We start from the raw sequence: 25,670 nt of genomic DNA, 5'->3' as shown, positions 1-25,670 counted from the left end.
TTTCTGTTGCTAGCAGACAATATGGATGTAAAATATCCTCCTTCATTTAATAGGCGGCGAGGATCATCGCTAAGCTGGCTGCCTGGGGCCGCGATCTGATGGAAGGAAGTGATCTGAACTACTACTTCAACTGGATCAAGAGTCAACTCAGCTCACAGGTAAATGAAGCGTAATTGTTTGCAAAAAATATAATGTTAAAATAGTTTCTAAATCTGAGTTTTAAAGCTGTTTTCAGTTTTTAAGGTCACATAGATTGTGATTAACTGCTTGTGGAGAAAGAACCTTTAAGTATTTAATTTTTGTGCTACACTATTGTACAGTTAATTGTCTCTTTGTTGCGTGTATGTATAATTGCTGGTATTGGTAGTAGTATATATAGTAAGGTTGCTTGATGTTTAAGGTTAAGAAACACCATGAACGTGACTAAAACAGTACATTTATTCTCGTTAACATTCATTTTCAGTATGAATATTGCAAGATCATATTTAAATCATTGCACAAATTACATTTCATAATGCTGGTTAGTAAAGATCCATTTCATTTGCACTCTTCGATTTGGTTCAGTTTGAACATTAGTGTTCAAATCAATTTTTGGAGCTGCACGAAATGGTTCCAACTTTTTTTTTCCTGAATCATTTCATGGGTTATTAACATCTCAGATATTGGCTCTCAGCTTCTCGAGACACTGGGCTCCTCTTTCACCGGTGGGGTTTAATTTACTCCCTTTTTCCAGAGTGTAACTCTCTAAAAAGCCAAGGTAATTCATAATTTCCACCTATTCATTTTGTCAGCATTTTATTCAGTTTTTGGGCTCACAGTGGAAGCCTTGTTTGAAATATAATGTATTCATATTGGGTTTGAACAGGCTTGTCAGACCTTGAGATTTTTCCATTGACAGATGCTCTGTAGGTGCTAGCGATGCTTTGGCAGATGTATGCAATAAAGAGTAGGCTGATAAAACGACATCTAGTTTCTCCATTGTATGCCAGTATTTCCAGCATAGCCCCAAAGTTGTCTTCAGATTTTATAGATATCCAACTTTTGACAACAGCATGGTTTTGTGACTGTTCTTATTTTTAACACGTTCTGTCTTTGCAAGTTTTTTTTTAAACTGCTTCCTGAAATTGCATTTGATGTTCCTTTCCCCCTCAGCAGCCAGGCAACCAATCAGTGAGCACCTGCTGTCCCTGAATTACATACCGTGTAGAGTCCACTGCCTCTGTACCTTGGCTTGAAGTGAATCCCTTTGAACAATTTTGCACCTCTTTCTTTTGTTTATTTCTCATTAGAATCTACATGGTACAGGTCCTGAAACAAGCATTGGAGCAGGAACTATTTCTCCCAGTGAAGTGAGTATGAGTGAAGTGCAGCTTCAACCATCCTGGCGCTTCCCATACAAAGAGTTTAAAGAAACCAAAATGCTGGGTTTGTGCAAGCTGGCATCTGTCAGCTGTCACTGGACTTTCACATCTTTTCTCTCCTCCCCGTTTCTGCCCCATCTTCTTCCTGCATTCAAGATCTTCATTATTAATTCCAGATGGTTGGAGAAATGAGTCAGCTGATGAGACGCTTTTAGAAAGAATTCTCCATTTAGACGGCATGGTGTTTGCTGCCACTGTTTGTTTTTAACTGTCTGATTGAAAATTGCATGCTGTAAGCTAGTTCTCTTTAAAACAGAAAGCGCATGACAAACATCTTTCCCTGAACATTGAAATAAAAAAGGAAAAATATAAAAAGCATTTTCACAGCAGCAGCATCCTACCATTTTATATCTCATATCTTTAATACAATATAATTACTCTGATAAGTATGCTCAGAAATATGTACACGGCTATCTAACAACTGATCGTCATCTTTTCTCTGCATTTTCAGCCAGGTAACCCCCGCTCCTCCACTCTTCTCTCTTCACTGCTGCCTGTTTCTCTCGCTGGACTTCTTTGCTTCTACCCAACCTCTTTAAAATAACAGATTAATGTGATCAGTTCTCTCCTGTCAGCTTCTTCCACTCTAATCTCAATTTACATTATTCTGCTTAGGTGTGATGAGCGTTTTCCCTCCTGCTGCTCTGTATTGTACTGTTGGTGTGTGATCTAGCATGTGTTGATGGACTCATATGAAAAGACTGCATGTGCGATGCCTCGGGTTTGAAAGGTGACTGTAATGCAAAGTTTGGAGTGTTTTTTTTTTTTTCAATGTGCTGTCCCTGATCATCAACTTCTTCATGTTTCAGAGCTGCACTAAATGTGTTTGACTTTCTAACATTTTGTTGTGTTTTTTTTCTCCTGGTTTCACTGCTAAGGCTTTAGTTCATGTTTAAGTAAATGTTTGCCACTGTCTTTTGCAGAGCTCTCAGTATGTCCAGTGTGTGGCTGGGTGCCTCCAGCTGATGCTGAGGATCAATGAGTATAGGTTTGCCTGGGTGGAGGCTGATGGAGTTAACTGGTGAGTGAAGCATGTATTAAGGTTGACTTAAACATTGGTTAAGCTGCTGAAATAGCCCTTGGAATCAATATGAATACAGTTCCTGAATTATCATGGGTTTGCTTATGCTTAGGATTCTTGTAAATACATTAGTTAGATTGAAAAGAATCACTGAAAGGAAGAATATGACAGTGACAGTCACATCATGTAAAGTAGTATTGTAGAGTGTCTCTGTCAGGATGTCATGACACAGTGCTGCTGCTAAAGCATCGTAACTTTGTTTGCTCTTTTCAAAAATATAGTTGTAATCTCAGCTGTTTAAAAGGTTTTAACTTGATTAATTTTCCATCCTCCTGATTCATACATGTCTGCTCTGCTTTTCCTTGAGTCACCAGTGATCATCTTGCTTCTGCTGTACTGTGACACTTAAATATCTTGTAAAGACTAAGAGCTTATGGAAAAGGTTGTTCTTTAAAGTTGCTAAAAAATATTTAAAAAATTGAATAATTGAGTGATGATGGATAGTTGGCACAGACATATTTTGATAAAGGCTCTGTACCATGGGAATTTTTTTTTATAATGGCATAATTGTTTTTGAAGTTCCCATTTCACTTCAGTTTCCTGTATGCGATAATCGAGGTTTGGTTCCTGATTGAGTCGATTAGTAGAACCTCTCCGGTCTTCTAAATGTCTTTTTCTCTGTTAGGCAATTAATGATATAAACATATGAAAAGGTTGTGCAGCAGCTGGTTTATTGTTTGTTTGTTTTCACACTACTTTTCTTCCGATCAAGTAAGTTTCAAAAACCACTGAAAGATAAAAAATCAGGAAATAGAGCTCAAGATAACAGCATCACAATGCCCGTTTTGGCTGACAACAAGCCACATCTCTAGGTGAACAAAAGGACTTAAAGGAGAAGCAGAAAATTCACTTATTTGAAGGAGCAGGAGCCATGAAATTTTGTCATTTTACTGGCTTTTCAGCTATATTTCTATATCCACTTCATCCACTGTTTCAATGTAAAATTATTCTCTTGATAGGACTCTTTGCCTGTCTGATGGTTGGATAAGCTAATAACCTAACAGCCAGTCACAGTAGGGCAAACCTCTGACTTACCTTTTACCCAAACATAAGTAAGGCTGTAGTATAAAGCCTGGCTGTTAATCATCTGCATTTGACTTAATTTATATAAGAGACACACTATAAGGTGAAAAATTTAGTCCAGACAGCACAAAGCAGCATGAAAAATTAATTACTGACTCTATACCAAGTTTATATTTTGTTTAAAAAAGATCTGATGTAGCTTTTGGTGCTGCTGTGAAGAAGGTGCCATCTCTGCCCTGACGAAAATAAATGAAACTTAATATGTAAACAAAACAAAATTCAGAGCCACACAATTTCACATGCACTTTTAAACATATTCGTCATATTTGTTACAAATTACTCTGTAACTGACCAAAAATAAGCAAAGTGCTGAAGAGTCCCCCTCAAATATTACTGTACAATTGCCATTCAAACAATCGAGAACTTTGCAGGTTCATGCTTACACTGAGTGAGGCAGAACATGAAAGGTTCAAAATTTAATGTACAAATTATGTATGATTTACCATCATCTTTCACTAATGCCTCACTGCTTAATCTATATCACATAATTATCGCACATCTGTGAGATCCACATCTCTGCATTTTACAGCTATTTCTGCAAATGTATGACACTCTGTCTACTTGTAATCATTAGTACCATACTCTCCATTTGAACAACTCTTCTGTTATTTAAAGACTGAACATCTCATTCTCAGCCATCATCACAGATAATGGAAGAGCAGCGTGTAGGGACACAGCTGTGAAAGCTCTCCTATTAGTAAACAGCTAGCAGTGATAAACGTTGGTCTTTTTCCCTTTTCACTTTTTTTGATCCATTTTACTTTTTATTTATTTATATTGTTTTTCTGCTTAAGCATCACAGCAGTGCTGAGCAACAAGTGTGGCTTCCAGCTCCAGTACCAGATGATCTTCTGTGTTTGGCTCCTGGCCTTCAGTCCTCAGCTCTGTGAACAGTTGAGACGTTACAACGTAGTGCCTGCCCTGTCCGACATCCTCCAGGAGTCTGTCAAGGAGAAGGTCACCCGAATCATTCTGGCTGCCTTCAGGGTTGGTGGAGAATTTTTCACTCATTGTATGTTTCCCACTGATACAACTGCATCTGCATTTTCTCTGTGCTTTGTCTTTGTCCTTTGTCCTCTGTTTTGGGGAAAACCTAGAGCTATCAAGTATGTGGAGTGGCTACAGTTAGTTAGAATATATTAAATAACAATGCATCACAGTGAAAGGGTTCTCTTGTGGTGATCACAAACCCAAACAGAAATATAAATCTGCAGCTTTTCCCAATTTTATTGTTTGGTCGATTCTCACCCGTCTCACCGTGTCACCCTGTTACAGCTGACTGCTGTTTGTCAGGAAACAAAACAAAGCACTTTAGCCTACATGATAAACACCAAACAGCAACTAGCTGGAAAGCGTAGTGGAGTGTGTAGCAGCTGAAGACACATATACTTTCCTCAAGTCAGTGGAGACCTAAAACAGAACTAAAAGGCTGGACTACAGGTTCATCAGGTGGCCTGAAACATGACTGTGTAACTGTTGGATGAGTAAATGGAAAAGCGTTTGTTAACACATAGTTCTTACCAGCACTTTAATTCTGATATAGAGCATGCGTTTTCTCAGACTCTGGCACAGCATATTTGCATCTAATTGGATTCTGCTCTTTATCACAAGAAGAGGAAACGAAAATGGCAACTCTAAATCAACAGATGGGGCTGCCTATAAAGAAGCAGGGCCATAAATGATACATAAATGCAATTTATGACTATGCTCCCCTTTCAGCTCCCTGCTGTGATTGTTCAAAACATCGGCTGAATATTTAATGTAGTCCTAAGAGCTGTGTTCTGGACTTTGTTGTTTTGTGTTTATGCCAGGTAATGAAATCCCTATAGTGTGCTGCTGACAAAACTGAATTAATGGCATAGGCCTCATTTTTTAGCTAATGTTAATGTAATTTTAACTGCACAGAGTTAATAATTTTGACAGGGTACCAGTGCAAGTCTGGAACATATAGGAAATGCACTCAGTGGAGTAGCTTTCAGGTCTTCATCAAGCTCGCTACTGTGCTTGGGAAAAGTATAGAAATAATTACGTAGTCCTGAATGATTACACATATTATGCAGATGATTTGTTTTTTCTGTAAAAGACAGACAGCATACTAATGACACAGACTGTAAGGATCCTCTGCTTAAAGCAACGCATTAGTATAACTGACAGCCTGCAGTACCTGACCACCCTCAGCACACATCATCTTGAATACTAAACAAAAAATCTTTTCTACTCTGTGAAATGTCTAAAGGGAAATATGGATCTTTAAATACAACTTTTCAGTGATAGCGTTGCTTTTATTTTTTTCAACCCAGACAGCTTCAGTGACCTTGCTCAGAGCACAATGGTGTTATAAATGGCATTGATTACATGATTGAAACATGAGCTCAGAGCTGATTTTAGAACCTAAAGTTGAGGAAGGTATTCACTGATGTCATTGTAATCTGAGTCAGTATTACAATGTTTTTATTGGTTTTTTTGTTTTGTTTTTTCATTTATGCTGAAAGAAACTTATTTGACACCAAATTTATGTCCTGTTTTATGCGTGTTGTCAATCGCTGCATCTGTTTCTGGTTTTAATTTCAGCCCACAGCTTTTTCATCACACTCCTGCCAGTAGAGATGTCACATGAAGGTTTTGGTAAATGCACCCGTGAAAGATAGGGGCTTTGTTTTCTTCATTGGGAACTTCACTACATTACACTTAATTAAAAGCAGTGGTGCATGGAGTCAACACATCTTTACGTTAAGCGGGTTTTCTCATGAGTGTGTCAACTTGCTGTATGGTGTGTGCGTTTGAGAGCTACAAGACGTTGTTTTTCACCAACAAATGGGGTATTTCTTTGTTGACACCCAGGGGCTCTCCAATCTTTAGAAGGCTGAGATTATTTTGAGATTATTTTACAAAAATATTCAGCGCTTTTCTGCATGTTGCTATTTGTCCCAAATGTCCTAATTATGTAAATGATTCTGCTCACCACATGGGATGAGGAAAGTGACTTATTATCCAGACCATCTGGAAGTCCTTGAACACATCCTCAAAGGCAGAACTGCTGCGTTTGTGATGTGTTAGCATTAGTTTAACTAAAACTTTTGTTTTGACTACTCTGCTAAGGCCTAAAAATGTTGAACCTTCTTGTAGCCACAACCCCTTAGGTGGTAACTAGGCTCTAAATATTTGGAGTGACTTGACTGTTTGATCTTTGTGAAGACATTGCAGGTTACTCTTAAAAGACATTTGTGATATATTAGTCACATTTGCTGGTGCCAGAAAAGATGGTGCCAGCAGTACACATGGCAAGGTGTCTGCCAGTTTTTGTCTTGGTTAATGTTAGTTCTCTTCCTTTCTATAATATCTCTAAATGTCTTAGTACTACGTGTGTGATCACCAGTTGCCTTTAGAGATCAAAGCATCTTATGGTCTAGTTCTGAAACAAACTGCGCAAGGACAAGCTTTACCACCTTTTGACATACCTGTGCCAACTCCCTAATGCCACATCCTGGAAGAAGCTCCCAAGGAAACAGGGAAAACGGGCTGGTACACTCGTCAGAGTCAGGGCTTACCTCTGTGCTTCTCATGCAACTACAGGACCAGTGGAGTACACCATTAGATGGATCCTGCATGTTGTCCCTGGAGATCCCATAACATTGGATCAGCTTCTTCTGGTTCCCTGTTTTCCTAAGCGGCCTCGGTCCTGTGGATGTAGCATGGATCTCACAAATCTTTGCAGCCTTGCCTATGCTTGTGCTTCAGATGTCAAAATCTGCACTCTTCAAATAGCTTTATTAAATACTAGATCACTATCAAACAAGACATTTGTATTAAGCAACTTCTTAATGACAAAGTCTCAGCAGCTTGGTTTTCTGTTTTTGACAGAAACTGTGGTGAGTCTGTAGCTTTTTCTGAACTTCTTCCTCCAGACTTCACATTCTTCAGCCTCCCTTGGACCTCGGGTATGGGTGGAGGTATATGTACAGTGTTCAACATCCGTTTTCGTTGCCATCAAACAAACAAACAAACATCAATCATGTCTGCTGTGAGTCTAAACCTCTGGTCAAGGACATTCTAAATGTTCTGGACTCTTTTAACCTGACACAGTGGGTCACTGGCCCCCCTCATAAAAAAAGGTCACACACTGGACTTAGTGCTATCACAGAGGTTTGGTGTGTACATGACAGAAATATCTGAATTGTGTCTCTCTGGTCATTTTCCTGCGATATTCACTATAACGTTGCGCTGCTCTTTAGATAAGTCATGCACTCTAGCACATAAAAGACAAGCGCGCAATCATCTAATAGCCCCTCAATCTAGTATCACATTTCTTCATTATAGGATAATAAATTCAATCTGTGAAAGTGTCGAGGACAATTCTGATAGTTTTAATTCCACCTGCACTGATATCCTGGACTTAATCGCACCACTCAGGACTAAGCGCTCTAAGCCATTTTCAGAACCCTGTTTGAATGAATATACACACACCCTTAGACATAAATGCAGCCGTGCTTAGAGGAGATGGGAAAACAATAGGTCGTATGTTTCTTTACAGGTATTTAAGGACGGTATCTCTGTTTACCAAGAGTGTTTACAGTAAAGTGTTTACTGTAAACACTCTAAATACTAATTCTATAGTTTTAGTGTCTACTTTTTAATGTTTTTAATCATATTATTAGTCCATGTAATAATTTGGTGCTGTACCTTCACCAAGTATGTATGATGATTTTTAGGCAATTTTGAGCGACACAGTTTCAGCTATTAGGCCCCCCTCTCATCACCCACCGCCTCAGACCCCTGTGTGCTCAGCTTTATCCAGAGATTAATTAACACCTCTTTTATTACAGGCTGTGTCCCATCATGTTTTAAATGGGCTCTTCTTAAAATCCTCTTCTTAAAAAAACACATACTGGACCCAGCTGCTCAGGCTAATTACAGGTCCATTTCAAAGCTTCCCTTTCTTTCAAAAGTTTTAGAGAAAGTGGTCTACTCATAGTCTGAAAAGTTTCAGTCTGGTTTTAAGTCACTACATAGCACTGAGACAGCACTTTTAAGGGGTTTTAATTATATTCTTTTAACTCTGGATTCTGGCAGCCCTGCTACCCTGTTGTTGTTGGGCCATACAGCAGCCTTCGACATGGTTAACCATGATATCCTCCTATCACATTGTAGCCTGAAAGAATCTGTTCTTCAGTGGTTTTGATCTCACTGATCTAGGAGGACCTTTTCTGTAACATGGCCCCCTACAGCTTGAACATAGCCCCTCTTTATTATGGTGTACCTCAAGGCCCAATTTTGGATCCAGCCTTGTTTGCACTGTATATGTTGCCACTGGGGTCTATTTTTTCACAGTATAGCCTTTCATTTCCGTGTTTTGCAGATGACTTGCAGATCTGTTGCCTTTAAAAGCAGGGATAGACTCATTTCAGCTGTTATTGTGTTGCCTTTGAGATGTTAAACAGTGGATGTCCTTAAATTTTTTAAACCTAAATGAATGTTTGGCAACTCTGTTACTTTATCCACTCATTGTAAGACAAATGTTAAACCCATGCCGTGTACCTTGATGGTTCGTTTAAATTGTGTAGGCAGGTGAGTGCACCAATATAGCTTTTTCCATCTGAGACAGCTAGCCAAGGTAACACCTTCCAGCTAATGCCTTTGAACACATTATTCATCTCTTCATTACTTGCAGATTGGACTTCTGCAACTCTCTTTATTTCAGTTTGTACCAGTCGCCTCCAGCTCATCTGCCTCTTTACACTGGCTTCCTGTTACTTATATGATCCGATTTAAAATTTTACCTTTTGTTTTTAAATCACTAAATGGGCGAGTCTATTCTTACCCATCTTAGCTCCTATCTATTCATGCTCCAGAAAGAACCATGAGGTCTAGTTCAAAACTAATGTTATCCATTCCAAGGCTTAAACTTAAGTCTCGCAGTGACAGTGCCTTCTCTGTGGCAGGTCCCACACTCTGGAATAGTCTGCTGCTATATATTAAAGCTGCACAAATGCTGGAACTTTTTTAATAGTGAAGACACCAGACACTTGTTTTAACAGCCTCAGTCATTGTTGTTCTTAGTTTTTTTTATTGTCTTATTGTATTATTCTTTCTTCTTCATATTTGTTTTTTTTATTTTCATTGTTGTGCATTTCCCTTGTTTAGTTGCTTTTTAGTTTGTAAAGCACTTCGGAAGCTGTTGGAAATATTAGATATAAATACATTTGACTTTGACCTTGACCTAGTCATAGCTTTTCCCTAAGTGTTAGCTGTAGGGGCCAATCAAGGTATGGAGTGATTTCTTCTCAGTCCCAGTGCAAAAGCCACTTCTCTTTTGAGTCACTCCAAGTGTTGCCACCACAATTTTCTCTCCATTAAAGCCTGAGGCCGGGCTCCGAGAACTTTGTCCGCAGATTTTACGTCAGAAATAGCTTTTATAATACTTGAACATTGTGTTCTTGTTGCTGGGCAACTCTACTTTTCTTTCCCTTCACACTCACTCACAACACCTGAATTTGAATCCTAGTTAAGGATGTGTATTCTGAAAACCATTAGCTCCATTGGACAGATTTTATACCTTTTAATAAAGTTGTTTAACATCAGGAGTTGACAATGTTACGATACTACAATGAGAAATACATGAAAATATAGAAAACAAATCAACTGCAAAATGGACCTGAATAAAATGACCAAACACGCACAACCGATTTCTCAAATATCAGTCTAGTCATCACAGTGATTCAGTCATAAAATCATGATGAACACGTAAATAAATGCATAATGATGCTGCAGAGGTCTCCTGCTCATTGATTTCTGTATTGTGATTTAAAACAAAGGAATATTACAGCAACACAGTATAGATCGTATAGCAACATTTCTGACAGTAACAGTGTATATTTATAAATAAATTCTCATCTTTCATAAGTTGTTACAGGCAAAAACAACAAAGGTGCAACAGGCAGATGTTTGAGGTTTAGCTCAAAAAATTACTTACTCAACAGTTCATCGATGAACTGTTGAGTATTTTTTTTCCATTGACTAATAGTTAAGTATGATTTATTAGCCTGTTCGTTCATTGATTCATTTCTGCTTTCTGATTAAGACCCCAGCTAAGTTTCTCATCAATTAGTGAATTAATAATGATCTTTTCTTTGACAGAATCTCCTGGAGAAATCGGCGGAGAGGGAGACTCGTCAGGAGTATGCACTGGCTATGATTCAGTGCAAGGTGCTGAAGCAGCTCGAGAACCTTGAGCAGCAGAAATATGATGATGAGGACATCACTGAGGACATTAAGTTCCTGCTTGAAAGGCTCGGAGAGAGTGTGCAGGATCTCAGGTACCTAATTAAGATTATTTATGAATAACATGCATTCATAGTTAGTTTACTAAACCATTATTTCTTTAAAAAATGGAGCTTGAATAAAAAGTCAAGTGTCTTTGTGCAATCCTTTTCATACAGCTACCATTAACAAAGTAGTTTTTGTTTTTGTCTGAGGTAATGATGTTTATTTTTGATCAACAGCTCATTTGATGAGTACAGCTCTGAACTCAAGTCTGGCCGCTTGGAGTGGAGTCCTGTCCACAAGTCAGAGAAGTTCTGGCGTGAGAACGCTGTCCGCCTGAACGAGAAGAACTATGAGCTCCTCAAGTAAGATGAAGCATCTGCTGTCATGAGATTACTCATTTTCTCCATTGCCTTTTAAAACATGATTTATTATTACCTTGACACTTCAGTAAGAGCAGAAGGACAAAGCTTCTCAAAGTGCACCTTGTTCCGATATTGAAGGGCACAAAGACTATGATTTGTCACTTCTTATCTACTTTCGCCACAAGAGGAGGTGAATAAAAAATGTCTTAAAGTGTTTTTCCCCTCGTGTGTGTGTGTGTCTATATATATCTATATATCTATATATATATAGATATATATATATATATATAGATATATATATATAGATATATATAATTTTTATATATTTATATAATATATATAGATAGATAGATATATAGATATATATAATGCTACAGTACAGATAATATAAAGATATATGTTGACACCTTTCTTTGACGATTAGTTAAAACATGCGGATTTGCTACAGCAGACACCCTGAAAAAAAGAGCTGAAAGCATCAGGGTTACAAAGGGTCATTGCTTTGGTTTGTCATTAAGGTAAATAACTTTACCTTGCCATGTGCCGGTTCAGTGGAAAAACACTTGGACAGCATGCAGCCTTTCATGGCGTGACTAGATGCTGCTATGGAAAAATCCAGTTTTATACTTGATTCACAATCAGTTCTTTCGAGATACCTTCCCAATGCCTTACTTTTATCAGCTATGAGTTACACTCACAACATCATGTGTCTGTGTTTCTGATCTAAGGACTCAGATTGCGAGAGATAAAACATCCGTTGGTGTGTGTGTGTGTTCTTCATTATTCGGGTCACACACTGTTGTGCTATTGACATTCTGTAAAAATCCTCATTGTCTCATCGCTGTCCCCTCTCTGTAATCAGCTCAGCCATCACCTCGGCTTAAATTAGCCTTCTGTTTTTTTAGTATTTACCCCATAATCTCACGAAGGCTTTATTCCATGTTGAAGAAGCCACTTTTTCACTGCATGCCTTACATCTAATATCCTTGGCTTCAGAGTTTAGTGTTTGGGATTTCCAGTTTTAAAGTAGCACTAACCTTGGCTTAGTGAGAATAAGAGCTTTTCTACTTAGAAAACTGCTTTAAAGAAAGTAATCTCAGCTCTTATATTTTTCTTGAAGCTTTCTCAGAAAAATCTTTGCCTAGATGCGTCTTTAAAGATATGTGATTGAGATCAGTAAGAATTAAGTGATTGAATCTTTTTTATGCAAACAGACCTCTGCATTTTAATGTTTTATTTTCACTGTGTTTCTTTGAAAGGATTTTGACGAGGCTGTTGGAAGTGTCTGATGATCCTCAGGTTATAGCAGTGGCAGCTCATGACATTGGAGAGTATGTGCGGCATTATCCACGTGGTAAAAGGTGAGATGTTAAGCATAAATACTATTAGATATTCACTAAAATCTAGTAAAGATTTTTTTTGAAGATCACCTCCCACACACCCTGCCTCAAATGACAGCCCATCGTTGTAACGGAGTTGTTTTATGCTGGCTTTGCCTAGCACAGTTTGCCCTTGACACCAGATTTTTGGCAGTGGTAATCATTTAAGGCTTTGTGTGTTTCTCGTTTTATACAGTCACATCTAATCTGACTGCTCCATGCAGATTGTGCCAGTCGGGTGTTACGTAGTAATGTTCTGTTCGTCTGTTTGTTGTTTAATGGTCATTGGCAAACATCTCATTACTGCCATCTCACCTGCCAGTAATATTATTTAACATACTTCAGTGATACTTAAATAGTCTTTTTTTTTTTAATATATCAAATCTACTCAAACTTAAAAGTACCCAAAATGTGTCAATTGTGACTAACAATTTATACCAAACCAAAGTAAGTTTGGAGAGATTGAGGTAAGTGCTGGAGGAAGGAAGCAAAGTGAGCAGAGGCAAGAAAGAATATGTTTGTGGATGAGAGGGAGATAGGTGAAACAGTAAGGGTAGCAAATATTAGTTATATGAGTTCAAATAGAGACAAGTCTGGCTGGACTTGACGAGGTTCAGTCACTATCTTTCCTGGCACAAACACAGTGTGAGGCATGATTTGTGAAAAAAAGAGTGAAAGGGAAAGTTTACAATATGTTATTGTCACCTGCTACTATGGTTTGGAGACTAGGGCACTGACAAAAAGACAGGAGGCTGAGCCTGAGGTGGCAGATGTTTGGATTGTCATTGGGAATGAGCAGAATGTCAGGATTAGATGTGAGTACATCAGAGGGAGAGCTCAGGGTGGGTAGTTTGGTGGAGATCCCGAACAGAACTCAGACAGTTGGTTTAATGTGGAGCAGCAGAAGCTCTACCTGACTAGCAGAACTCCTCATTTAATCACAAGTCAGCACAGGCCTGAACAACCAAAATAGTTTATTTACCCAATTTATGTGCCTTGTTGAATTTAAGTGCCATTTGAGAGGATGATTCAGTGGGGGAATTTGATCCAGGGTCTTCAGTATGAACCCAGTGATCCTCTAACAAAGTGAACTTCAGGGTCAGTGCTGTGAAGACAAACTGGCAGTTCAGTAATATATATACACTGCAATTCATTCAGAATATCATGCACCTGGAAGGAATAAGTTCACCCAATGGAAATGCGTAATAGTATCAGTGCCAGCACCTACTTTTTCTTTGATCAAACCTTTTGCTTTAATATTACAAGCATTACATCTGGTTTCCTTTTCACTGTGTTTTATCCTTTCACAAAGGCCAGTGACCCTGTATTAGATACACAGAAAATTTCACCAAGGCTGGATTAGATTACATGATGGCTCACTCAATGACCTAAAATACGAAAATAGTACCTGTTTACTGTGTATAAAACCTCTGTCCCATTATTCCCTATAACACTCCCATTTCAGGGTAATTGAGCAGCTCGGTGGAAAACAGCTTGTGATGAATCATATGCACCATGAGGACCAGCTAGTCCGGTACAACGCCCTGTTGGCTGTGCAGAAGCTGATGGTCCACAACTGGTATGAGCACTTTTTATAGCTTCTGTTTGATGTAACTCACTCACATGAACTTAACCTTAAAGCATTAGCTGAACTTTCCTGACATGAAAAAAAGCAATCAGCTACAGCTACACGCTAGTGATTAAAGACCATGCACACCCTCATGCATATTATGATTTACTCTGGCTGATTAGACATCCGCTAAGGTTAACGTGAGCGGAGATTGGTTGGAAATGACACAAGGTCAGTGAACAGTCATACTGATGAGAATGCTGAAGATGCAAAAATGATCAGAAAGAGGCAAATTAGTCCTTGACCTAAAACGATCTAAAAACGTTAGTCAGGTAAGACTATATTGGATGGTCAATGAAAATTTCATTTTTGAGCATTTAGTCATCATAGCTAGGGAGATCTATATGTTTCGCTTATTTAAACTTTATTTAAACCCATAATTAAAATAATGTAGGTGTAAAGCCAATAATGGAAAATGTGAGTTAGCACAAGTGTGATGTATACACTGAAAATCACATTTTTACACATTGTATCTGTGTCCTGCATGCAGCATCTTGAATAAAAATGTTTAAATGTGGTTAGATTTTGTAACTTTCACTTAAGGAGGAAAAGACCATGCAATCTCTCAAATTTGCCTCAGACATATGAGAGAAAAAAAGCACTTTTATATCCTAAAACGTGACTGGAGAGGCGTTTTTAGGATTCTGCCTTTGTGCGTTTGATGTGCGGTTGGCTAATCAGGCTAATGCAGGGTGAGAGCCGGTTGTCTGAATTTTTGTTTACATTTACTTGAATTATGGTCGGAACGTGTCCTCACTGGCCTGAAAGCAAGTGTAATGAGGCAAAATAACTGTGTGGACAGCAGGGCTGCGCTGGGGTCAGATCAAGATGTGCATGACTTAGGTTCAAAATATTGACAGACTAGGATGTTCCACAAAATGTCAAATGTGCTGGGCTGTATGTTTCTCATGTCACGAATTTACCCAGAGTGAAGTTTACATAGATAGTGTCTTTCCTCTGCTTCTCAGTCTTACAGAAAATAACTTGAATGATCTTATTTGCCAAAAGTAGATTGATTTAGATGATTGTTCACACTATTTTGCAACTTGTGGCTGGCATAAATGTGTTCAAGTAAATTTCAGCTGGTAATTACAGCATCAAGAAAGTTTAATAGTTTAATAGTTTAATTATTTATATAGCACATTTAATTACAACAGGAGCGTTGACCAAAGTGCTGTACAAGAATACAACATACATAATAAAACAACTTAGAGTATTAAAAGCAAACACCAACCAAACACCAAGGTCAGTTAGAAAATGCTACAGTGGTGCTATGGCACCTTAATTTAGTGTATCATGTACATATCTATCATTCATATTGTTAACCTGCAGACTGAGATTGCAGCAACCTTTTAGGGTGATCACAACCCCCCACTTGTGCATCATGGATTGAATATACTTGTGTCTGATACAGACTGTAAGATGATAACACCCACTGAATTGTTGGCTACAGCATTTGGCTGCTTTTCCTCTGCTCTTTTCTTCCATGTCTCATTATCAGTTGCACGGTTATAATTACCACTAACAGCTGGATTAAAATATTATGCAAACAAGCTTCTGCTGCTTCTCAGTTGAAATTCCAAATATTTTGTTTGACACTTCCATCTGCTGGGGTTCATGCCCACCTTTGGAGTTCTCACACTTTGTGATGCATATTTATCTTCATAGCCAAAATTTGCAAACTGTATGGCTAACTTTTGTCTTTTTTTTCTTTTCTTTTTTTTTTATTATTAGGCTCTTTAGACCCATTGCAAGCACCATTATAAACTCGTCATGCTTGATTTTACTTGGGTTAAGTCACCACTAGCAACATTTTCCGGACATTCACTTCACCTCCCCGTCTTTGTGTGTGTCTTCTGTGTACTGGATTTCTTGGAAACAATAAAAATGAAAGCCAACTAGCATTAAGTGGGAATATGTTTGTTTTTGCTGCCACTATCTAAAACACACACTTTCAGTTTCCTGAGCAACTGTGGATGGAGGTATTATGATTAATATTACAGTGATGTTCCAAGTGGGCAATGTGATCAGTCATGTGTGGACAGAAGTTTATTTGAAATACCACTAAGAGTTACAGAAAGGGAGGAAGAACATTGGGTTCAGTGACTTGAAACTTCCAGAAAGCTCAAAGATCATTTACAGTCAGTGATGGGAATAACGGCATTACAAGTAATGGCGTTACAAGTAACGGCGTTACTAACGCCGTTACTTTTTTCAGTAACGAGTAATCTAACGAATTACTATTCCTATCGTTACAACGCCGTTACAGTTACTAACAAGAAAACGCGGTCCGTTACTATTTTTCAACAAACAGACGTTTGAAGCTGTGTTCAGGTTACCGCATCTTATATCAGTTGCACGGAAGTAGCTGTAAGTAATCTGGACGCTACAGCTTTAAGCAGCTGCGTGCGCTCCCGCGGACGGTAATCACGATCACTGTCTAGCACAACACCTGGAGCTAAGGGGGCAAAACGACCGCATGAGTGCTGCTGTTTGACTGAGGAAGAATAAAGTATTCGTAGTAAGCCAATCACATGACCACTTAAAGACAAAGCAACAAGGTGATAGATACCAGTTTTTAAATTGTGTTGATAGGCCAATATATATACGTGGCGTTTTTTCCTCAATAGTTTCGTCACGTAAGGAGAGCGCTAGCAAGCACTCTCTGCTTATGACCCCTCCCAAGGGGAAGTTTTAGGAGTGTGAGAGAGAGAGAGAGAGAGAGAGAGAGAGAGAAAGACAGCAGAAAAGGAGAGAGAGCGAGTTTTGAGATGTGAGAGATTTGTGGCGTTTAGTGTGTTTGGAGTGTGTAGTTAATGTGTTGTCTTGTGTAGTCAGTGTGTAGTGTTGTGGATAGTTTTGTGTCAGAACAATGAGGCGACTGCTGTCTCCAGGTAGAAACAGGAGTGATACTCCTGCTGCTGTCAGACCTGCAGGTATCAGGCTGTGATGTTCTCCTTCATAGTGGACAGAAATTATTTTTTTGGAGTGGCACAAATAATTTGTGTGTGTGTCTTATTGAATGCAGAACAGCTGATTGTTCTGTAAATAGTTTGAAATGGTTATTTAAAAAATCAAGGTAAAAGGTAAATGGATGCAAATAACTTTGTTGTTTGCAAACTTTATATTTGCATTTAAAGTTATGAAATATGATTCATTAAACATGTTTGTGGTTGTTACAGTAAAAAATATAACTTTTTCTACTCTGATTTTATGTTTTTTGTCTGATTTTAGATCAATTGTGTTAATACAGTATGTCAAAATGAAAACATAACTGTAAATTCAGACACGTGAGGTTGTGCTGAAAAGGATGATACCAAACAAGGCAAAGTAAATCGATTTTAAAGGTGAAATGTGGAGGGAAAATCAAAAGTAGTTAAAAATGGCCAATTATACCCAGAGGGTTAAACTTTTTTTTTTTTTTTTTAAAGTAACGCAATAGTTACTTTTCAAGTAATTAATTACTTTTAGAATATTGTAACTCAGTTACTAACTCAGTTACATTTTTGAAGAAGTAACTAATAACTATAATTACGGTAATTACTTTTTCAAAGTAACTTGCCCAACACTGTTTACAGTACTGTGGAAACGTGTTGAGACACTCCTTATTTCTTTATATTTTGGTAGGAAAATATGTAACAGGTGCAGCAACTATACATGGAATTTCAAAATATATGGCAAAAATAAAGTTTGTACAATTCTAACGAGCTTGAAAGTCAATATTTGGTGCGACCACGTTTTTCTTTTACAAAGCCGGAACGTCTTCAGGAATAATTCTCCTGGCTTCTTGAAGGACATTCAGATCTGTTCTTTGGATGCTGGCTTCCTTTTTGTTCCGTTCTCTTTTACGATTGTCCCGCAAAGCTTTAATACTACTGATGTCTGGGCTCTGGGGAGGCCAATCCATGACTGATAGTATGCACTTATTTATCCAGGTATTCTTTTACTGCCTTGGCAGTGTCTTTAGGATCACTATCAGGCTGAAAAATAGTGTTGCCAATCAGAAGCTTTTCTGATGGTATTGCATGGTGGATCAAAATCTGAAGGTTCCAGTTTGTGTTAATAATTCCATCAATTTTGACAAGATCACCAACAAAACTCACTGACACGTAGCCCAAAGCTTTTAGAGAGTGTCCACTGTGTTTTACAGATGGCTTTAGACACTCACTGTTGTAACTCTCTCCTGACATCCTCTGTCATTATCTGTACTGATGAAAAATTGAACCAATAATGTCAAATCTGGCATCATCACCTGTTGCCGGTGATTATCACTCCAATTCTTGCATAATTTGGCATACCTCAGCCTTATCTCCCTGTTTCCCTTCCTTAAAAATGGTTTGTTGACAGCCACACTTTCACTGAGACCATTTCTGATGAGACTTTTGCAAACAGTACACAATTCAGCTGAAAGGTCAAATGCATCTCTCAGGTCTTCTATCAGGTCTTTGATGGATTTTTTTTTTTCTTTCTTAGAGGCAGGACTTTCAGATACTGTTCATATCCTGCACATAGTTTTTTTTTTAATGCCTGCTATTTCTTCTGTTCTCCTCTACTTTCCAGTTTTCTTGTTTCTTTTTGAGGACACACTGAACACCATGCTAAAATGTGCCATGCTTTGAGTAACTCTTTGAAAACCAGCTTGTTGGTACAAAAATACTTTTTTATGCCTGTAAAATTGTTGTATCTTTGGTATTTTCATTCAACTAAAGAAAACTTTCTTATGCTTTAATTATTCAAAAGTCAGTGCTAAGTTGTTCAACAAGCAAGAAACAAATAAGACAAACTAAAATCAACAAAAAATATTTTTTTCTGAATATGATCAAGTACAAGGATTAAGCATGAAAATGTATGAAAAATGCATGAATGTGTGGCTACATAGAAGCAAAATATAAATGAAATGAAGTAGAACGTAGAACCGTATATAAGCATCACCTCTGCATTTACTGCATGCCATAAATTGGCTTCCGTATCTTGTTTGAGATTCTCCTGTTTTTACGTGGGGAATAAAAATGAAAGAATCAGAGTGAAGTTAAAGAATGTTAAGTTCAAATGAAGGTGGAAGAATTGAGTATTAAAACAGGAGGAGAAAAAACCTGAAGGCTGCATACGAATGTTTTACATAGAAGAATGAAAAGCAGGGATTACAACTGTGTATGAAGTCTGGTTTAAAATGGATGCAAAATTTCTGCACACGCCTGAATACAAGACTAAGTAAATTAAATTTTATATGGAAATTGACATTTTGTTTGACAGCTTTTTTTTTTTTTTTATTCTTCCCTTGTAGCTTTTGAAAGCAGCAGCTCATAATTTTAATGACCAGCACATAAATCACATTTAAAGACATTCACCTGTCCTTATTTATGCAGGTAGTTCTTATAAGACGCCCTCCATCCACACCTACCTCTTGTGTAGGGCATGTTGAGCAACTTTGGTGGTTTTTTGTAAAATAAAACATAATAATTAAAGAAAGGAATGTTGCTCATGCCATATTTCTCCATTAAGATGAACACTTTGTTACTAGTTTCAGTCCTCATAACACGACCTCCTAATGTGAGGGGGTGAGCTATTTCTCAAGGTTTTTTCATCATACTGAAGAATCTGCTGCCTACACTCATTGCCTGCGTGAAAACAGAGGTGTGTGAATGCGTCTATGAGATGAGAACTTTTCTTTTCTTTTCTTTTTTTAAATTACAATGAAGAGTTTTTCAAAGCCGCTTCCCTTACCCGCTGTCACCTTGAGTGGGTTGACTTGTCGTTTCTAATATAACATTTTCTTGTTCCTACCTTTCTGAGGCCCCTGATGTCATGACAACAGCATGCATGAATGTGCGCAAACTGTTATCTGGTCATTGTTTTTGACGTGTTTCTTAATCTCCAGCAAGCTTTGACTGAATGGTGTTTTTGCCAATAAGCTCCATAACTTCATGGTTGTCGTTTAAGCCTTAAGCTATCGCTGGTCCAGCCACCTTTATGCTGTGCTTGTCTCAGTTACAGTCAGTCCTCTCTACTGACATTTGACATGTTCATGATATAGTATTGGTTTGCCTTTCATACAGTAGCCTGGCTTTTTTTGCCAAACAAACTCAAATCTGTGCTCTGAGTCACTGTGAACTGTCTCCTTTTTTAAATTTGATTGATGATTTCCCATATTCTTGTTTGTATTCCAACATTATTATAGATTCAGGTGTTTCTGTCAAATACTGTAACAAATACAGACACGCTGCCTTTACTGAATGTACACAGATGGTGTTTACATGTATAGTCACTCCCCAAAGGCCGCTCGGAGCAAAGAGAGATGCTGTTTGTTTTATAATGCAGTGCAAATTTAAAATAATACTACAAAAGAATCAGCTTATGTTGAATAAGTCTTAGCACCAGTGTTTACTTTACTGAAAACCACAATGCTGTATTTAGTCCTAGGGTTATTACTCAAAAAAGTAATGTATTACACATTATTCTGTATTTTTCTTTAAAGTAATTCAGTACATTTCCTGCTGGAGAAAGTCATTACACACGTTACACACATACTCGTTACACACATGCAATCTTTTTTTACATATGAAAACCAGCACAAAGAGACTTCAGAGTGATCGCCATAGCGATTCTACTATAGAAGTATGAACAGGTAGAAACGTAGGCTGCAAGTCTGACTGCCCGTCAGTTTGTTACCCATTAAAGATCAGGACCTGGCTGCTGTGCTGGGTCGGCATTCACTCAGATTGTTACTGGTTCTCTTCCTTTTGTGCTATAAATGTATGTCCATATCTACACTCCTAAAAAGTCGTAGATCTCTTTTTGACTTGAGCTGATTGTTGTGCAAGTGCACAGGAAGAAAAAACATGTATGTTTGTTTGTTTGTTTGTTTGTTTGTTTGTTTGAATTTTTTCGGCAGTGAAAAGATTACTGAAGAACTTTTGTAACAAAAGTAACAAAATAATTGTAACTGTAATATAATTACTGTGGCGTGTTACATTACTGCATTAATGAAAATTGTGACACAGCTGCACTGTGGATGCAGGATTTTTGTAAACAGTCGAACAAGCTGCCGTTCTTATGAAACGGTCGTGTAGCAGAAACTGTGTGAAAAGAAAATCTATTTTTGATCAGCTGTATGTGTCTTTCACCTCAGCAGCACGGGCAAGCACTTACTGCCATTTCATTTGTCATTTCTTAAGTAGAGGCATGGCACGTGTGGTTGTATAGCCAATTTTAAAAGCAAAAATATAAAAAATAAAATAAAAGGAGAGACAAGTTTAAACAAGAATTTATAGAATAAACAAAAGGTGGCACATTAGATTTATTGTAGTTCACTTTGGACAGCTGTCTGCAAAATGAAATATTAGATAACATCTTGACAGTAAAAGCTAACTTTGAGTGTCCGCTGATTTTACTGTGGCTAATACTTCTTAATATTATGCAGTGTTTCATGTCCAAGACTCATTTCGCTGTGTAAATATTGATTCTTACAACAGAGACATATAAAAAGCTGCCTTGGCTGCGGGACACTAACTTCATCAGTCATCCTACCAATTATTGCTATTTGCCTTTTTTTTGTAATCTCACTGGCAGTGCTCTGAATCAGCGTACTGTAACTGATTTTTGAGAATGGGCTGAAGGTTATCTCTCACAGCTCCAGCAGTTGGTGTGCCGTGCTTTGACCCTGCATGAATTAGATAAAATCCAAAATAAAGTCAAGCTCATGCACCCAGGTCTGTTTTTTTATAGTCATCCATGTCACCCATGATGAGTGTATGTGAAGTTCTATACAAGCCTGTGGATGGGGGGTTAGAGGAGGGTTAGCTAAAGATCAAAGGCTTAAAAGCTCTTATATGTCTTTGATATATTTGAGTTGATCTATAGCAGCTTGTGGTTTTACCAGCCTGGTTGTTTGGTCAATATTTAACAAAGAGGTATTTGGTATTTTCAGTAAGAGAGGTATGAGACGAACACATGAAAGTACTGTGCTGTTGTTTGGAAAAAGCTTTTTGCTGCTTCTGCGTTGGATGCATATTGTACTGTTTTATCTCACTGCTGTGATTCATTCTCATAATAGGGCAAATAAAATAAAAAAATAACCTCCTTCAAAAATAGAAGTGTACAGTGGTTTCATAAAGACATCCTTACGGCGCTGTTGCTTTGTATAAAAGGAGAATAGTGATGAGTCTAAGCGTGCATATTTTTAAGGAGAAAATATTCTCTGTCGTTATGAGTATTCACCATTCCCATTTTTAGACTATTGAGAGGCATTTGATATTTCTGCTGCTGATAATTTGAGTGTCATGAAGCATATCTAAAAATGTTACTGCCAAGAAGAAACATGAAGGCGAACTGTGACCTTTCAAAGTAATATATAATGGGTCTATATTTCAGCATTACATCATGTCGGGGTCAGGATACCTGGGAGAAGTTCATATTGTTAAAATGAGAAGCTTCATTAAAAACCTGTTTTCACATTAAAGGATATAAAAGATCCAGAATCCACCCAATCAGAGAATAGATTGAAGTGAAAACATTCAGGCAGGTGGTGATCGGGGTGGATATTATCCTCCATTTATCAGAACTTCAAATGCTTACCGGTTATGTTTTGATTTAAGGAAAAATATGTACTGTTATTGAAAAACATGAAGTGTTTTTTTCTTGAAGTATTGAAAGTTGAAGTATTCTTGATTTTCTCATCTTACCGTCACCAAACAAATAAGGAAAATATACAATAAGCATGCCTTCCAAAATATTTCTTTGTTCCTTGTAACAGGATGTTTGGCCTTATTTGACAGTATGTTTAGTGTTTCTTGCTTTTTCAGTCTGTAAAAACAAACAAACAAACTGTTTCTCTTTCACAGGGAGTACCTTGGAAGACAACTGCAGTCCACTGATCAGCAGCAGGCTCCAGCGGTGGCTGCTCGAAGCTGAACACTGAATGTTCATGTGTGTTTGTGTCTCATTTTGTGGACGAGTGTGAACTGTACGCAGATTGGCAATTGTAATGATCAGCTCTTTGTTTTTGTGTAATGACTTGAAAAATCAAACGGTGCGATTTCCGCTTCTACACGCACCCCAAATGATCCTCGATGTTCCTCGATTTCCTTGATGTTCTGTCGTGCTTCGTGTTGTGACTCCAAGATAAGTGATGCGTGATTAAAGCCGCACTTTGTGTGTCTGTGATGATGTACAAAACTGCAAGTTATTTAAGTCTTAAGCCTGTAAAACATATGAATACCAATAAAAATACTTATCTGTGACATTCCTGTCCTGCACATCCTTTTACTGAGAGGTTGATGAGAAACGAAAGCTGAATAACAAAGAGATTTTCAGACGTGACAGCATTATTGAGCTTTCTTATCAGCCCATATGCAATTGGCTCCCCAGCAGTGGCAGCAGGGTGGCTAATGAAATATTTATTTATTTATTTGAGGTCATCTTCACTAGCTCCTGCCTTTGAAGGGAAACAGATGTGTTAGGAAGTTAAAATGGCTTGTGGAATTAATTGTAATAATTAGAGTGCTCTTCAGTGAAAACACTCACCAGCCACTTTATTAGATACAACAACTCATTGTATCTGATTAGCCAACTACATGGGAGCTGTCAGTGCATTCAGGCACAAGACAATACTGATGGTTGTTGATCAAAGACAGGAAATCCGGGAGTATTTCACAAACTACTGATGTGGGATTTTTCACACAACTATCTGTATGATTTACAGCGAATGGTTCAAAGAGCAAAATATCCAGTGAGCGGTGGTTATGTGGTGAAAATGAATTGATGATGTCAGAGGAAATACACACTTGTTACAAGTAAGGTATGTAGAAAGGCATCACTAAACATTAAAAATGTCAAACTTTAATGGGCTTCAGTAACAGAAGACCACACTGAGAGCTCCTCCCAGTCAAGGAACAGGAAACTTAGACTACAATTCACATGGGCTTACCAAGACTGGAAAAACATTGCCTGGTGTGAAACTGAGTCAGTTTCTGCTGTGATCAGTATCCCAGTATGGACCACAGTCTCTGAGAGATGTTAAGGCAGTTCTGAATGCAAAATTAATTTAAAAAAAAACAAAACAGTCCATCATAGTACAAGCAAGGTGTACCTTATAAAGCGGCCATCAAGTGTGAGCGTATTTCTAACTCATCCTCACAAGAATTAAAAGAAATAAAATAAATCTTTGTGCCATGTTTAATCTGTTTTCTTTCATGTTCTACATTTTTTCTCGATTGATTACCAGAATGAAAAAAAAAACCTCCTGAAATTGTGATTGGCCATTTTTGCTCCTTTATGTAAATATCTGCAATTGTAACGTGAATATTCACCTTGAGCTTTTTCTAGTCATTATTTTTGGCCGATCCTTCACCAACCAATGACACTTTCCAGTATTCCTGGATCATCGAGTTACAGAACTTACGAACTTACGATAATCAGCTTTTTCTGTCTTCGGTGACTAAACATATGGGAATGTGTGCATACATGTACACAGAATAGATCTAAATGGAGACTACCTTACAAAGAAAATGAAAGCCAGCTATCATAATGTGATAGTTGGCGATCTCATCCCTTTCTTCCTTTCAGCACCACTTTCCAGTGCCACTTCTCTGCTTCTCTCAGAGACTACAAACCTCAGTATTATGGGGGTGAAAGAGACAGACGAGCCACAAAATCATTTTGTTCTAATAAAATATCCATCCAAGTTTTGATAATGTATGGTTGCAAAATGTAAAGTTTTTAGTTTTTTTTAGTTTTATTTGCTTGTTTTGTGGGCCTCCAACAGCGCGTAGGTCCCCAGGCGCGTGCCCAGAATGCCCATTGGATAATCCGACCTAGCCTTCCAGTCACGCTCACTACAAACATCACACTGTGCTGCTAACAGCATGACAGCGAATCCAAATCCACAGTTGAAGGTTGTCTTGTGGACTTTATTAAGGTTGGACTCTGCTTCCTGTTGTGTACGCTCAGTGCTTCTGTCCACAATCTCCCCCTTTAAATTACCATAGCCTATTTGTCGTGGATGAGTGGCTCTTAGGGGGGGGAAACAATTTTCTACCTGTAACATAGGTTTCAAATGCTACTTTGAGTTGGTGGAGTGCCCCCCGTAGAATTGAAATGAAATCTGAGCTGGCTGACCTGTTTTAATCTGACCTTCACTGTACATGTGCTCTTCACATCTCTTCCTTTGTTATTTTCTGTTCATTTAGCTCACACACAGTAACTGCAAGCATCAGCTTTCAAGTTTACATAGCAACAGATTCTCTCTGTAGGGCAAAGAGACCACTGCTTGAAGGTCTTGGCTTCCATAATACAAAGTGTTGATTTTGTTCTCTCTTTTTTTACATAAGTAACTAAGAAACAGTAACCAAGACTGCTTTTTACATCAGCCGCATCAAGCGCCGTGTTTCGTTTTCTCTTTGATAAATGCCTGAAGGACAGCACACTTCTATCAATGTCGTGTTTTTATGGATG

General features: G+C 38.0%; 1 protein-coding gene across 2 annotated transcripts in view; it reads left to right on the top strand.

Annotated features, from left to right (window-relative positions):
- atp6v1h (ATPase H+ transporting V1 subunit H) overlaps positions 1-23,458 on the top strand; it is a 29,591-nt gene extending 6,133 nt beyond the window's left edge. The window contains exons 6-14 of one of the 2 annotated variants that reach the window (XM_040018177.1): positions 54-158; positions 1,290-1,349; positions 2,345-2,442; positions 4,380-4,572; positions 10,720-10,898; positions 11,085-11,210; positions 12,470-12,571; positions 14,055-14,168; positions 23,060-23,458. In XM_040018177.1, coding sequence (XP_039874111.1) covers positions 54-158; positions 1,290-1,349; positions 2,345-2,442; positions 4,380-4,572; positions 10,720-10,898; positions 11,085-11,210; positions 12,470-12,571; positions 14,055-14,168; positions 23,060-23,129 — 1,047 coding nt within the window. In that variant the 3' untranslated portion in view covers positions 23,130-23,458. The remainder of the gene's footprint in view (positions 1-53; positions 159-1,289; positions 1,350-2,344; positions 2,443-4,379; positions 4,573-10,719; positions 10,899-11,084; positions 11,211-12,469; positions 12,572-14,054; positions 14,169-23,059) is intronic. The other variant, XM_040018186.1, reaches the window with a different exon arrangement.
- Positions 23,459-25,670: the final 2,212 nt, after the last annotated feature.

The sequence above is a fragment of the Simochromis diagramma genome, unplaced genomic scaffold, assembly GCF_900408965.1.
Source record: "Simochromis diagramma unplaced genomic scaffold, fSimDia1.1 OVJJ01000205.1, whole genome shotgun sequence".
NCBI lineage: Eukaryota > Metazoa > Chordata > Actinopteri > Cichliformes > Cichlidae > Simochromis > Simochromis diagramma.
The sequence above is the reverse complement of the archived record's forward strand: the minus strand, read 5'-3'. Positions and strand labels throughout refer to the sequence as shown.